The 16224-nt window shown below is 40.5% G+C and overlaps 1 protein-coding gene across 1 annotated transcript in view; it reads right to left on the bottom strand.

Moving 5' to 3' along the window:
- bean1 (brain expressed, associated with NEDD4, 1) overlaps positions 1-10040 on the bottom strand; it is a 29099-nt gene extending 19059 nt beyond the window's left edge. Inside the window, exons 1-2 of the mRNA XM_041050374.1 lie at positions 9965-10040; positions 6769-6888 (exon numbers count right to left, since the gene is read on the bottom strand). Of these exons, the coding sequence (XP_040906308.1) occupies positions 6769-6888; positions 9965-10040 (196 nt within the window). The remainder of the gene's footprint in view (positions 1-6768; positions 6889-9964) is intronic.
- Between the last annotated feature and the right edge of the window lie 6184 nt (positions 10041-16224).

The following is a 16224-nucleotide window of genomic DNA, read 5'->3' as shown; positions in this document are numbered from 1 at the left end:
CAGAGTGGCTGCTAAATACACGCTGGGATAAACACCAGCATCAAGACTGCCTGTTTCCCACATTCATGCTAATTCTACAGAGTATGGATCACAGACTAACCATCATAGCTTACTGTTTTAACAGTTGACATACACAGATAGCAGCAAACCTTACCATTTTACAGGAAATTATACAATAGGTGGGTTTCACGTGACGTCACGACGCAGCGGCGCGAGGGCGCCAAATTCAAATGGAGTGCAGGAAGTGTTTCAGCCGTTAGCTGACTGACACACTGAGAATCTACTGTGTGGAAAAAATGCCTGTGTTTGTGTAGTGTACCGGCGCTCAAATCGTTCCAATAGAGAAAAAGACAAAAAAAAAACTATCATAGGGTACCAAAAGTAGTCACCCACAAAGGTGAGAAATAGCCTATAAAAAACTTACAGAACAACGCCGTAAAAGGTGGATCTTAAACCTACGTCTGCGGTCGGAAGGAGCAGTCTGCTAATGCCCGTGTCTGCAGTGACCACTTTGTCAAAGGTATGTTAGCTAGCTAACTTGGTTTTTGTGGCTGTGTTTATATCATTAGGTTGTCGCGTAATGCTCATTTACATAGTAATAATTATTAAGTTGCCGGTAGTCTAATATGGACTTCATTGGGACTTTTTAGGCTGCCCTAGCGTTTTAGGGGACGTTGACGATGTCATACATTAGTATTTCTATGTAACTGACAAATAAACCCCCTTGTATCCCTGTAAGATGTGTTTGTTGACATTATAGCCGCTATTGCTAGCTGCTAGCTTATACATAACCAGTATAAGAATACACACTCACCCTGGCGAAGACCAAACGATAATCGTCTTAGAGCCGTTTGGTACCAAGGTTATGGACCCACCCGCTCACAAAAAAAGTTATATGCCTCCAGGCTTTTGTAGGCTTTCATTTGCTGTTTCGTATAATAAGAGGTCTGAAGTACGAGATAACTGGTGATCTCAACAGCCTCGATTGTCGGCAAATCTTTAACGTCCGATGAAAACTCGCTGATCTTCATGAGGTACCGGTCACGTCCAACATATTGTCTGATTAATTGTGTGTATCTCCGTCTCGACACGGGATCTAAACCCGTACAGTACGAACTCTCTGCTAATATTTACTCCATTGGCTTTGACATGTAACTTCGTGTCATCCATATGAAATCGCTCCGCCTACGTGCGTCATCGTGATCACGTGACTGAAAGCCAGCTATTTAATATAATTTTAAGACATGTACACTAAACAATTTCAGACAGACAACGAGCCTTCAGACAGTATAAGAACTAAAAAACAACATGAAAGTGGGCACACATATTCATATATATGTTTTCTTATTCCTGAAATCTTATCTGGTCTTTTATTCTCACTTATGCACTTAGCTATGTGGTTTACATGCACAAAAAAGGAGAAAGAGCCACGCTACCAAAAAAAACCCTTATTTTAAAAATCAAGACTTTTTGACAGATGTCTGATGAATTTCCTATTGCACAATAATCTCATGACATTATCACCTTCCTGTCCTGACAAGACAGTTAAAAACTGTGAAATCGTTCTGACTTTTAACAGAAAGAAGGAACTGGAGGCAGACGTGTCCCCTGAGAGTCTGACAGGCAGCCACATGCCCAACTGGGCACGCTTAACCTCAGCAAACCAACACAACAGTTTCACATTAGACATCCTGGCACGGTGAAAATCCAGCCTGGAGCAGCTTTGGAAACACTTTTGAATGATGTTGAAATGTATTGCTATGTTTTCTTGCTTTCACAGCATCACACTGTATACGATGGAGTGTTGAACTTTGTCTGTTTTAAACCAGGGAATTGTGGTTTCTCAATCTGTCCAGTGACAAAAAAAATCAGCAGGATCGGCCACATACAGTGTCTCAGACAGATTTGTTGAAAATCTGTCTCTGTCTCCTATCAGACAGTCTGCCTGAAAGTATTTCCATCTGTTTGGATTACACCCAATCCAGTAAGTGCCAAAATAGCCAATAGCCAAAATAGTCGTAACATCATATCACAGAAGCCCATTTTCAGACAGACCCCTCCCTTTGAATTATAAGACTGTGATCTCTTTCTCTCCCTCACCATTCTTGCCTCACGCTCTGAGTCTCTGTCTTCCTATGTGTGATTCCCTCTGTGGCTCTTGGCCTTTTTCTTATCCCTCTCTCTCTCTCTTTTCCTCTTTCTCTTCTTCCTCTCTTTCCACCCTCCCTCTTTCTCAGAAGTGCTGTGTCGGGGATAACGGCAAGTGAGAGAAGGGTGGAGGGGAAGCAGAAGGGATGATGAAATAGAGGAGGAGAAGAGGAAGAGGTAATGTTTAATCATGTTAAAACAGTTCCTACACACAGCAGCCTCTATGCAGCCTTTACCCCCTCTTGATACACACACACACACGCACCAACACACATGGACCAACACACACACACTTTTATGGATCGCATCTTGCACAACATGATGTCTATGTTTTGTTATGAAATGACTGGAATTGTAAACATTTACTCCCTTCATCTATTCTCAATCTGTACATTTTTCATCTTATTCACACTGAAGAGCTGATTAAATATTTAAATCCTCTGTTTACTCTTTCACTTCAACCATTAAACCGTTATTTAACTTAAAAATTGCATACAAACAGAAATTACTGGACATAAACTTTATTTTAAATATACGCTTATTTTCTACAACAAGCATGAAAGATTTTGGCTCTTTGGAATTGGGGGAATTAACTTCTGCACTGGTTTGAAGAGAAGGATTCAGGGATTGCCTCCCTGCCTGTGTACAAGCTGGCACACCTGTTCCCAGTCAGGTTAATTGGCTGTGAACAGGTTAAAGCTCTGTGTGATTTTAAAAAGACAAAAATAAAACAAAATAGAGGAAATAGATTTGATCATAGACTTTGATTTTATCACCTTTTTTCAAGGAAGTTTCAATTTTCTGCAGCTTGATTTTCATATCAAACTGACTTTAATCAAAACTAGTGCTGCCAGGAAAATATTAAAACACCTGTAACAGTTAATGGAAGTGTGGTATCCTGCGGTAAATTGTTAGATTAATATGTAAATATTACAGTTCTGTAGTCAATAAGCAAAAAAAAAAAAAATGCAGCAATTTGGTCCTTTAATGTTTGGGAGTCTATATATCCATTCATCTAGCCATCCATTCATTCAGCATGGTGACATTGAACAGCTGAGCCAATACGTCCATTTCCAAATGACAGAGCTAATGAACTGAAGAGGAGGATGCATCGAGTGTACTAAAGTCAAAGGGAGCCGGCGTTAGTCAATACTGGCACCAAGACATTAGCAAAGACATTTACCCTTCACTTCTCCTTCCTCCTCCCTCCCTTCCTTATTCTTTCAGCCGTTCCAAGCCACCTCCCTCAATTTCTCTCTCTCTGCTCTTCTATTTTCTCCCCACTTCCCCTTGAGAGTGATGCTGTTTTCCCCCCTGACACCCATTTCACTTCCTATACTGTACCTTGTTCCTGTCCACTGCTTTCCTTGTTTCATCTAAATCTCATCCTTCCTTTCTTTTTATTTCATCCATGCTTCATCACCTTTCTCTCTCTCGCTGTTTTAGGATAGATAGATAGATTCACTCTTTTCCTCTGCTACTTGTTTTCTGTCTCTCTTACAAACACACACACTCACACAAACTTGACCACCTGTGGTGTGTATTAATTGTCTATGGGCCCTGATGGGGGGTTAGTGAGGTGGAACAGCTTTGGTATTTGCTGACCTGCCGGGCCGTGAAATCTCCCTGCATATGCACACTCCTCATATCCATTTAAATAGATTTAAATAAACAACCTTACACTGTGACTGGATTGGACAAGAGCACAGACAGACGGCTGGATGGATGGATGGGTGGACACAGAGAGATATGTGGATGAGATAGGTAAAATGCCGTTAAATGCAGTTTTTCCTTCCATTTCCATAAAGCATGGGAATGTGATGATTGATGGCTCGGCGGCGGGAAGGCGAGGCGTTGTGGCGCTGCGCTGATAGATGGATAGATGATGTGTGCAGCGAGGGGGAACAGAAGGAGATTCCATTTCAGATCGGCCCTCATCTGATGCACGCTCATGCCAGTACTCTAGTATGTAGATTGTGTTTAGCCTTTATCTTTTGTAGTGATATGAGAGGGTGGGGCACACACACCGACACACACCAAACACCCACAGACCCCATCAGTACACACTTTCTGTGTACATGGCATTGCACACAAATACTTATTTGTTTGAATAATATATAACTTTTCATGGCACTGTCTCATCGGTATTGTTCATGGTTGTCCCAGATTTTTGAGACACCGAGTTTCAGACTATTACATCACGATAATAATTTTGTTTATTTTATTTTTTTTGGAATCTTTCTGTGTTTTTAACAGCAATTTACCTAAAAGCCTTAAACTGTCTAATTTTCTTAATTATGTACAAGAAAATATCTGAGCAAAATAGAGGAAAAAAAACTCACTTTAATTTAAAGTCAGATATTTACTCTGTAAATATGTTTGCTGATTGACTTTCCATCTCTCCCAAACATGAAGACTGATATGGTTGTTTATGCTGGCAGTTGGGGACTGAATGCCCTTCTCTGGGGCACAGTAGTAGCAACCCTTGGGCACAAACAGCTGCCATGTGGTACATGTCAGCCTTCTTTGCATGCTGCGAAAGCAGCCAGAGGTGGGTCAGAAAAAAAAAAACATTGTTTATCTGGAAAAGATTTTTCTAACACAGCCCTGCTTCATTTTCCTTCCATGTGGGCACTGCAACGGTATTCTTCTTTTTTGGATTTTTGAAATGCACTAACGAAAAATAATAGCAACTAAGGCAAGGATCAGGGAAAGCAACACTTCAAATGTCATGAAAGATAATCCTGATAACCAACAACGGAAAGCATCTGAAGGGTCAACTAAATATAAAAATCTCAACACAGCTTAAGTCATTGATCTGTATCCGGTGTGTTTGAATACACTACTTTCCACTAACATCTTGCTCTGACTGAATCCTGCACGGCTGCACTCGGGAGCCAGTCTTCTTGTAGGATGACACAGGGATGAGTAAAATGTCAACCTGTACAATGCACCACATGAAGCAATACCTCGGCATATCTATAGAACTGCACATCCCAAAGCTTTTTATCTGTCGCTTCGCTCTGTTTTTTTATTCATCACTCTATTTCTTTCCCTGGGAGGGAAGCGCTGTTGGTGGAGGTCTAAATGCCCTGGAGCGGACAGAGGGATTTCAGGTGTCAAGGGAAAGAGAGAGAGAGTCAGAGAAGGGTGTGAATAATAGATCAGAGCAGGGAGAGAGAAAGTGGCAAAGAGTCAGGAGAGGAGAATGAGGGAGACATAAAAGGTGGGAAATGGAGAGAAGTGAATAGAGAGAAAGAGAAACAGATATAAAGGGGGTGTCAAAAGAACAGAGAGTCAGATAGGGAGGAAGTGGATGGGAGGGGGGAAAAGGAAGGAAATAGGATAGACTGTTTTCATGGAGGGCAACCATGACAGGAAAGCATACATCTATAAAAGTCATGCATCTGTCCATCTATCCATCCATCCATCCGTCCATCTGTTCATCCATTCATCTATCCATCTGTTCCTCCCTCCCTCTGTCTCTTCCCTGCCTCCAGTGTGGTCAGGAGTTGTTGCATAAGACAGCGTTTCATCTTTTATTGAGATGGGAAGCTTCTATAAATATGTCCACCTTGTTCTCTGGAGTTTAAAAGCTCAACCTGTAATCCGGCTAAAAATAAACAAAGGATACCCACAACAACAACAACAACAACAACAAGTCAAATTATACTGTGAAGTACACAAGACACAGCTTGTGTTCTGTCTTAAATTATTTCAGGAGGACTTCTGAAGTTTTTTTTTTTTTTTTTTTTTTTTTTAATATAAAGACTTTGCGTGTCTACAGACAGGAAATCAAACGTTGACTGATATGATTTTAAAGCCATATGCTAATACATTTGTAGTGAAGCTGCCAGCTGCCCCATCTGTGCCAATATTCATTATTTGTAAATACGATGACTTGAATTAAAATGTGTGCATTTTCCCTCAGAAGTTATTGGACATTTTCATACCATCAGGGACATCCAGTGTGACCCAGACTGATTAATCAATATTAACCACAGCTTTTATATATTTCTCAATATTTGATTGACCAACATTTAACATGTTAGGGTATTGTGCATTTCATAGCTTGTACCCTTGTATCCTTAAAGTACGTGAAAACTTAAAAAAAAAAGTTAATGTTAGAAAGTTTATGATGTATACAAACTTACACACACTATATAAGCTATATATAAATATGGTATGAATGAGAGTCAGGGGTACCAGAGTTATGTAGAGTTGTGTATGTCCCTGTTTATACCCTGTATGCAATCACCATTTAATTTCAGTGACAACTGTATAAAACAGCTATTTTTTATGGTGCTCTTTCATTTTAAAGATCAGGTTTCATCTGATATTAAATTTAAATGTTAATATAAAATTACAGTAAATTACAGTAAGATAAATGCATCTTTCTATTTTGTTGTCATGTATTTTTGTTTTTCACAATTCCCAGATTAAGCTTTTTTCTCAGCACGTTATCCACATTACAGTGTAAGACTCCCACTTTGTGTCTTTCAAGAAAGACTGACTTCCCTCTCATTATGTGCAGAACAAATAACACTCAATACCAGGAGACTAATTAAAGCATGAAAACAAACTGAAGACAGGAGGAATAAAAAGGTTCTTGTTCCTTACCTGAGCAGATCAATTTCATCAGCATGAACCCCTGTTCACTGTGTTTCCTATTGGCACATCTCAACAGGCAGGAAGCCAACTTCAACTGGTCTCTACCAAACAGAGCGGCTATATACGTAACTACAAAGACAGAGGAGAAGAGAGAGAGAGATCAGTGTGTGAAATTGTAGGGAGCAGGCTTAAAGAGAGCAGGGAAAGAAAACAAACAGCAGGCAGGTAGATGCAGACTGAGAGAAATAAATGAAGAGTGTGAGAGATGCTGTTGTTTTACCAAGAGAGACAAAGAGAGAGAGAGGGAGGGGAGGGAGGGAGCGAGCAGAGACTGATGTGCAAGTCACAACCTCCAAGCCCGGCTGTTTATAAAGCCCCAGGCAATGTGTATGTGCGTGTGTGTGTGTGTCTTTCTGTGCGTGTGAGGGAGTCAAGTGGCCACCCACGCCACCCTGTGTGTGTGTGTGTGTGTGCGCGTGTGTGTGTGTGTGTGTGTGTGTGTGTGTGACTGTGTTCATTGCTCTTTCCGCTACATGGTCACAGGGTTCAAATGTTCCAATCAATACCTGAACCACACACACACGTAAATACATCCATGCAAATACTAATGCTTTACTACAGGAGTGTTACACTACGTGTGACTGCTCCCGCTACTAGTAATCATTATGAAAAGAAATTAGGTAAACACAAGAACTTTACATGTCAATAAAGCTCTGCTTGTTGTTACATGTGTTATAGCATCCTTCCTATGGGCATGCTTTCTCATTTTACCAAAAACCCCTGATTTTAACTCAGGCCTAAATTTAACAAGTGCTGGGCCTCCTTCAACTTTGAAGCTGCCCCGTCCTCCCACTCTACACCACATCAACTGTCAACACTTCCTCCATGCTGCCCTGTACTCTGATCCTTCTCCCTGTACCACCACTTAAACTTAAGATGTGTTATCAGTGCTCACATCTGACACTGATACTCTCTTTTTGAACATCCTCTCCTGAGCTTTTATTTTTTCCTAAAACATTAGTTTTTCTTGTCTCGGTGAGCTTCTTCGTCTTCTTATGCATCATCACTAGTGGTATAGAACTACTGTGGGCCTAAAAAGCCCACTAAGATATTGCATATTAATGGTCTTTACAAATAGATGAGTTGGATAAACACATCCCAAGCTGTCAAACATATTGTTGTTGTCAAGTCAAAGCGAGGGGACGTCACACCTCACTTCTTGTAATTCTGATAAATCATGCACAATGTGTCCACAGACAGAGGGTGTACAGGAGCAAGGATGGAGCATGGATGCTTGTGCATGTGTGTGCATGTGCATGGGTGTGTGTGCTTGTGTGTGTGAGACTCATGCGAACCTATGATGCATTCTGCTTTGTTGTTACATAACTGTCCCTGCTCACAGACAGATATTACAGACAACACTCTCTGGCAGATACACTGAACTCTCTCTCTTCTCTCCCTCTCTCTCTCACACACAGCACATACAGTGGGTTGCTCTCACTCTGGTCTTGTACTGTTGTGTGTGAGCGAGAGAAATAACAGAACTCACAGGATTTGTGTCATCTCCAGCCCAACTACACAATGCAGGCAAGCTACAGAAGAGCTGCTACAGTAAGAGGAGTGAGAGAGGGAAGAAAACACAACCTCACATAACCTCCTGTAAATTACAGTAAATGAAAAGTTCAAATAACATTAAAAAAAACAAAGAACACTGTTGGGCCCCAGTGTTGTGTAGTAACAGGTTACAGTGCAGGAGTTTGTGCTAATTATTAACACAACTGGTTGTTGGCCTTTAATTTAAAGGCACATGATGAAGAAGAAAAACATTTCATATATATATAGATATAGATATAGATTGATAGATAGATAGATAGATACACACACACACACACATTTTGGATTTGAATTTGACTTTTTTTTTTTTTAACCAGTGTGTATTACATTTTGTTTGTTTGTGTAGCAAAAATGAAAACAGTTTTTAAAAAATGAAGTTAGTTGTTTTACTGATATTTTACTGAAGTGCTGCTTTTGCTCCACACTGCAGGGAGATTTTTGCAGGAAAAGCTTTTATAGCCAAATTTCAACTGCTGCATTAAAGTATCACCGTAAGCTGATTACTGTCACCACAAACTGAGCCTCGTTTTAAAGGAAAGGCCAAAGTTTTACATGATTTAACAAGGAGAGCCTCTCTAAGTCTTGTTTCTGAGACATGCACCACAGATAACAGCTACAACACCTTTAATCAGAAATATTACCTAAAATGTGCAACACTCATGTAAAAGTGACTGCTGTGGAAAAACAAATGCACATTATTCTGTTTAATGAAGAATAAGTGAAACAGTGTTCAGAAGGATTCAGATTTTTATAGACTTGACTGCAGTTTTAAAATGGAAATGATTTCATTTCTCTACAGACTTATATTTGCCAACATGAGGCTACTGCCAATTTCTCAAAATCACATATAAATGTCCTCAGAGAGAGTTTGGTTGGAGATGAAAGGCTTCTGAAAATCCTAACTGGACGAGCAGAGCAGAGTAAACACTAATACTACTACTAATAATAATAATATACAGTACTTGTTCATTGACTTTACTATACTGTGTCACACAATTACAAAATGTCATCTGGAGTTTACACCCTGCTTTGGTCCAGCAGTCACTGTTGGTTGTATTTATCCACGAAGGTGATCTTTCTCTAACCTTAACCAAGTTTTAGTTGCCTTAACACAAAGAAAAATCCTAATCATCGATGTTGTGATCATAGATCGCAAAACACTCATGAATTATTTTTTAGAACAGTTTTAGGGAACCTTTCAAGCAACCTGTGATGTTGTAAAGACTTTTATATGATGAAATGGGAAAGAGCAGTAAAAGTAACGCCACAGTGTAGAGCTTGTAAAGCTCCACAGATTACACAAAATCAGCCAATGATTGGAAGAGAAAAGAAGGAGACAGTGAGGGACAGGGCCAGTCAGAGGAAAAGAAACTGAGAGAATCAGGTATTGCCTGTAGCCACAATAGCACTCCATCATTTCCTCATCTCTCTTTCTGGTATTCCCTCTCTGTGATGCTCTCTCTGTGTCCCTCTCTCCCCCCTCTCATCCATCTCCTCCCAGCTCTCTCTGACAGTCTATTTGGCCCACACAGCCCTGTCATCCATTCAACCTGTCAGTCCTGGCAACGGCACCAATCTCACACGGACTCGCGTTTGTAGCCGGGCAGGCAGGACCTGCGGTTAGAGCGTCCGTGCCATCGCTGAGAGCCCGTGGGTTTAATTCCCATGACGGTTCGGTCACAGAGTCAACCCCACAGTGAGAAGGTCAGAGGTCCAGTCCTTGTGGAATAGAGAGTTCATCCGTTGCTACAAGGTTGTCATGCAATCTATATTTACAGCTGTTACTGTACTGAAGTAACTTTTACGTACTTCAACTTGATTTTTATGGCAGTAATTTAACAGTTTTTTGGTGTCATTACTATCAGTCTTCCTAACATTTTACACAGTTTAGCTCAGTGACATGTGGGCAAAAGCCATTTAGATAACCCATGGCAGGGCTCTGATACCCTCTGAGGAACCCAGCACTCAGATTGTATGCTGTCCTGGTTTTGTGAAGCTTTTAGATCAAACTGTCAACCGCTGTCACTGAAAAAGCCACACGTGTTAAAACCAGAAATATGGCTTTGACCACGAGGACACAGATAACCACACTTTTGCTGTTTCAGGTGAATTACTTTCGTGGTTGTTATGCATTTTATTTTTGTCATCTATTTTCTTTAATCCAGTTCATATATTTTGTTTTTATCTTGACCCATACAGTTATTATTACTGCATCTGAACCTGTTTGGATTTCCTCCCTTTTGTAGGCCTAAATGGTTTTTATATAACTCATTAATGGATAATGTGCATGGTAATCTGAGCGAGTACATTTGGCCAGAATCCCTCTCTGCACTGCTACTGTTACTGTAGGGTTGTGAGGCTACTGTACTTCACTGCTGAAACAAGAGAGTGAAAGTGTGTGGGAGGAAAGCTGAGCAAGAGTGAGAGAGATGAGCCTATCCAAAAATCACTATAACACGCCTACAGTAGTCCTATAGGAACCTACTGTGTGTTTGTGGTATTCAATAGTAAAATTACATAAATACAATGATTTAGATGAATTAAATAACTATAGGTAATCCTCAGTAACAAGTGTATTTTTGTATTTACACTGAGTTTGTCCTTTGGTTTCCCTTCTGTGTAGTGTGTCTCTCAAAAATTGCCCACAGGCTAATGGGCTGAGATCTGATGAAAGGACATTTCATCACGTCTCATCAAAACATCAGTTGACCTCTCACATTTTTGCATTCAGTATTTTTCTACACTTATTTATCCAGGTTGTTCCTCCTGTTCCAACATACATTTAGAGCAGTGGTGGAAGACGAGTTCAGATCTGTTACGTAAGTAAAAGTGGTAATGTAGAAATTTTAAAGCATTCGTTTGCAAGTAAAAGTCCTGCATTCAAAATGGTATTTAAGAAAAGTACAAAAGTATTATTGGACTGATATTACTGATGCATTAATGTGCAAGCAGAATTTTTTTTTATCAAATTTCCCTGGTGGAGCTAATTCTTTATTTCTGGGCTGTTAAATCTGTATGAATCATATTTTAGATTTTTTTTTTTTTTTTTGCATAATCTAAAAGGTAACCTGTAAATACAGATGTCACATACAGTATAGTTAGTGGAGTATATAATATTTGCCTCTAAAATGTGGTGGACTGAAAGTAAAACGAAAATACTTAAGTACAAATACCTCAAATTTGTACTTAAGCACTTGGGTACATGTACTAAGTTACATGTTCTCAGTGACTTAGCAGAGCCATACCTACTATAATGTGTTAATACAGTATCCTGTTTGTGGACCTATTAAAATATTATATAACACCATTGTTATGCCGTAGGAGGTAAAAGATACCATGAAGATAATGTGACAATACATTCGCCATTTAGTCCCATAGACATTAAATACAACTGTAACTGCTCGTTGTAGTGCCACATTTGTGCAGTATAGCCTGTACATTTCTTATAGTTTTAGGATCACCAGAGAGAGAGAGAGACGGAAGGAGAGAGAGAGAGAGAGAGAGAGAGAGAGAGAGAGAGAGAGAGAGAGAGAGAGAGACAGACTTTGGATGCTTACCTGCAAAAATGTGTAAATATGCGTCCACGCGCTGGCAGGAGTCCTGTCATCAGCTCCTTAATGTCGCTTCACATCACTGACAACAGCAGCAACAACATCTCAGACTGTCACCGAGTCCGGAGGTCCTCCCCCTCCTCTCTCTCTCTCTCTCTCTCTCTCTCTCTCTCTCTCTCTCTCTCTCTCTCTCTCTCTCTCCCTCTCTCTCCCTCTCTCTCCCTCCCTCTCGCTCGCTCTCTCGGGACTTGGCCCACCTCCTCAGAATAGCGCTTCGTTAAACTCTTGGTGATACCCGAGATTTAACCGCACGATGATCAACACTGAGCAGAGGAGCGCTCCGATCGTCCGAGCGGTCCGTCCTCACAACCGAAACATCCTCCTCACCACCACCACCACCACCATCATCATCATCACTGTCACCATCCTCCAACCCGCAGAGCTCTGTTTGTTTTCTTCCTCTATGATCATTTCTCCCTCCGTAGCATCATCATTATCATCAGCTATCAGCCGCTTTTCTCTCCCGCATCCTCCTCGTCTGACTCTGTCCTCTGGCTTCCGCACCGTGTCTCTGTCCCGTGTCTCTGTCCCGTGGCTCGTCCCGTGGCTTGTCCCGTGGCTCAGCTCTGCAGCCCAGTAAGTGTGTCATACCTGGGAAGAGGGGCGCATCATCCAGGGCCGGCATGTGCCGAAGGTGGGACAGCCGGCCAGGAAATGCCTCACCAGAAACTGACAGCGATGCTTAGTCGAAGAATTATTAATAAAATTATTAACGTGAATCTCTAGCAGATTCTTATTGAACCACAAAATTTAATTCAATACTTTAAAAATCTTAAAAATACCATGATGTGGTATTATTGTCATGACAAGCCCCGGCTGTTTTCTGAGCCCTGGTTTTGTTTGGAACGCTTTAGTTTAGTTTGTTAAGTTTTGTTCATAGTTCCTGTTTTATTTTAAAATCATGTCCCTTGTGTATCTTGTCTTGTTCTACTTCCTGTCTTTGTCTTGTTTCCCTCCATTTGTGATTGTCTGCCCCGCCCTAATTGGCTTCACCTGTTGCCCCTTGCCTTGTGTATTTAAGTCTTGTCGTTTGCCTGTGTTCTTGTTCGTTCGTTTTGTCTCTTGTCTTTTGTCCTGTCTCGTATCTCACGTCAGGTTATGGGTTGTTACTTTGATTCTTGTTTGGTTTTTTTCACTCCTCAGGTTGTTCAGTCTTTCTCCTCGCTAAGAGTGATTTTGTGTTTGTATTTTTGTTTTTGTGCCTTTTTCCCCTTTATGGATGATCTTTGTTTGCTACTTTGTTAGAATGAAAACTATTATTTTTGATTTCGTCTGTGGGGTCGTGCGTTTGGGTCCAAGTCCTTGCTCAGGCCGTGACAATTATCAAACATAAGTATGAAAGTCTATCATGTGGGCACACATACAGCCCACATCATAAGAGAGTTTCAAACTCTGTGGCAACATACTGACCCCCTGGACTGAACTGGAGAACCCCACAGTGCGAAACGCTGCTGTGTCCACACAGGTGCTTTGAATTATTCTGGCTGATTAAATTCTACTTAGGACTGCGTGGGTGTGCTTGACTGGCATCTCCCTGATTGTTGCACCTGTTAGGGCAAGGACAAATTACACCACCATAACAGACCCTTTTTCACAACTCATATTTCAACATGTGAGTAAAATTAATGATAACTGAATTCCATTTAGTTGCTCTGGGACACTTGAATAGAGCACACCCATGATTAAACACCTACTATGACAAGTCAAATTGTCTGCTGTGAAAAATGCCTTGCCTTATGAATACAAGGAGTCCATGTGATTCCATTGTATCTCCACCCATTTTCAAACTGAGCAGAGGGTCTTTAAAAACAACTATTCATTATTTATGCAAATCCCTGAATCTTTGTCTGCGGACCTCCTGACAAACGGCATCAAATTTTCCTTTTTTACTTGAAACTGGGATTAAAAATTCTGTACAGTGACACAAGTCATTAAGGACAATAGTTTTACTATGCAGTACTTTTCTTCCACGATATTTCAGAGGAAAGTGCAGTTTTGATCACTGTGATTTAAATTCAACATGTGATGTCCTAATTTCCTGTTGTAAAATTTTTTCAGCAACAAAACACGGCTTCAGCATCTGCAGACATACTTCTAGACTTCATCTAAAGAATATTAAACAGAGGAAAAAAGCTGGAGAATTTTCAGAATCTCTGATGCCTTAACTGATATTAAGCAAGTTTAAGTTAGAATCCATACATAAAGCAGAGTGAATGTTGAAGAGCCTTCACTTTCATCCAACTACTTTTGATGCAGGGTGTATTTTGTGCTTTGAACCACAGTGTGGCGACAGAGCACTGCCAGTTTTTCATCCACTTGTGAGTCTGGCTTTTTTAGGCTGTGCTGTTTTCTCCCTTTGTTACTTAATAAATTAATCATTTTCTCATTTCTCATGCACATAAAACATATCAGAGATGTTAATTAACCAGAGTCAAACCCACGAACATGCAAAATGTTCACATGTGGCCTGGAAACTGTGCTGCAGTCGCATTTTTTTCTGTTTTGTTAAAATTGTCCTTTGCAAAATTTTTCTGACGTTTTTGTGAGGTTGGATCAGCACTGTCTAAAGCACACAAACACATTTTCATGTAATTAATCATCTTTATATATGCACAGGTTAATCCTTTAAAGGTACCAAGAAATAATAAAATACCACAGCTCATTCAGGTAGCACGGTGGTGCGTGTAAATAAGATTTCTGCATTACTGTGACACTATGTGTTTAATTTTAATTTTAAAACCATATGGCTCCAGGTCAGCTGTTCTAAACTATCCAAGACTCTAACAGGACATGAATAAAACCCTTATCCTTTGCTGCACAAAGCAAAAAGAGGCAAACAATCAGAATGAGAGGATGGGGAAAAGGGAAATCCTCCCCTTCACATTGTTGTCAAGTATTTACCGTTCACAGACAGGTCATTAGTCAAACAGTTACACTGGGAGTCTTTGTTGGAATCATCCTTTGTGTATGTGTTTTCCTTAATATTATTTCAGCAGATAATTCAGTCTTCAGTGTTGTAGCACAAAAACACCTCTCTGAGATGAGAACATTCCTTGTAATGTCTTCTTTCCCGAACAGGGCACCACATCGTGTCTGGTCCCTGTTCCCGGTTCCCCTGGGTCTAGTTCCAGCAAACACTCCATGAGATGTTGGACCTCGGCGGTGTCTACATCTGCAACAGCTCCTCCTTTTATGGTGGTTGTTTTGAACTCAGGTTTGTTTGTCAGTGTGTCAGTGGGACGTTTGATGCGGATCTGCTCTTGTGATGGTTGACTGCAGTGCTTTTCAAACCAGGAATGAGGACCAGGCCCGTTTAAGTGGGCATCCATAAGGGAGGGGTACCAGTATATTTGAGTGATCCTGCTCCACTGTGGCTCGCAAGCAGGGAATTGAACCCCAATATCTGCCAAATTCTACCTACTCAGCTACATGCTACAGCTTTGTCTCTGCCTCTGACAAAAACACGACCACATCTGCTTTACAGACCAACAGAGGACATGAAACAAAGGACAGCCTGACACAAATCCCGACACACATCATGAGGCCAGAACCTGTGTGTCCAATGGTGTTTAGTCTGTAGATACTTGTGTTACACCACAGTGAAATATTTGCACAGAAAACCAAAAGAAAACCTCCTCCTCCTGCAACAATGGAGACAGACTTTTTATTTATGAGATTTTATCAAAAGATGTGGACAGATGTGACTAATAACGTGAATTTGTCTCTGACAATGGAAGACATTCCTGTTGAATGTTGAACTGAATGCAGAGACTGTTTCATTCAACTGAATTCAGCATTTAAACCTTACAAATTATTGCAGAAACCTCATCTCTTCTTTTAATCCATTGGAAATTTTTCTGAGGGTTTGGACATTACTTGGGTTTATAACTTGCATTTGTAATGAACCACCAAAGGATCTGTGAGGTTTGAAATGAAAACAGTGCATGATTCCTTTCCTCACATGTTTCGATGACAGCTGTGTGTTACTGGCCCCCAGGGCTATTTTGGTAGAAGTACATCTGTTAACTGAAATGTTTTACAGCCAAAGGTTTATGTTTCCTCATACACTAATACACAGAATATGAATTTATTACATATTTTGAGAGATGTGAGATGATTGTAAACTATTACAATATTTTAAAAAAAGGGTATAAACTGGTGATGTAAGGCAATGTAAGGTATCTTAAAGGTGGATTTTCATTGGATCATATGAAGCTGCCAAAGGCACAGTTTTGCAGAA

The sequence above is a fragment of the Toxotes jaculatrix genome, chromosome 11, assembly GCF_017976425.1.
Source record: "Toxotes jaculatrix isolate fToxJac2 chromosome 11, fToxJac2.pri, whole genome shotgun sequence".
NCBI classification, from domain to species: domain Eukaryota; kingdom Metazoa; phylum Chordata; class Actinopteri; family Toxotidae; genus Toxotes; species Toxotes jaculatrix.
This window is presented reverse-complemented; position numbering and strand designations above follow the sequence as displayed.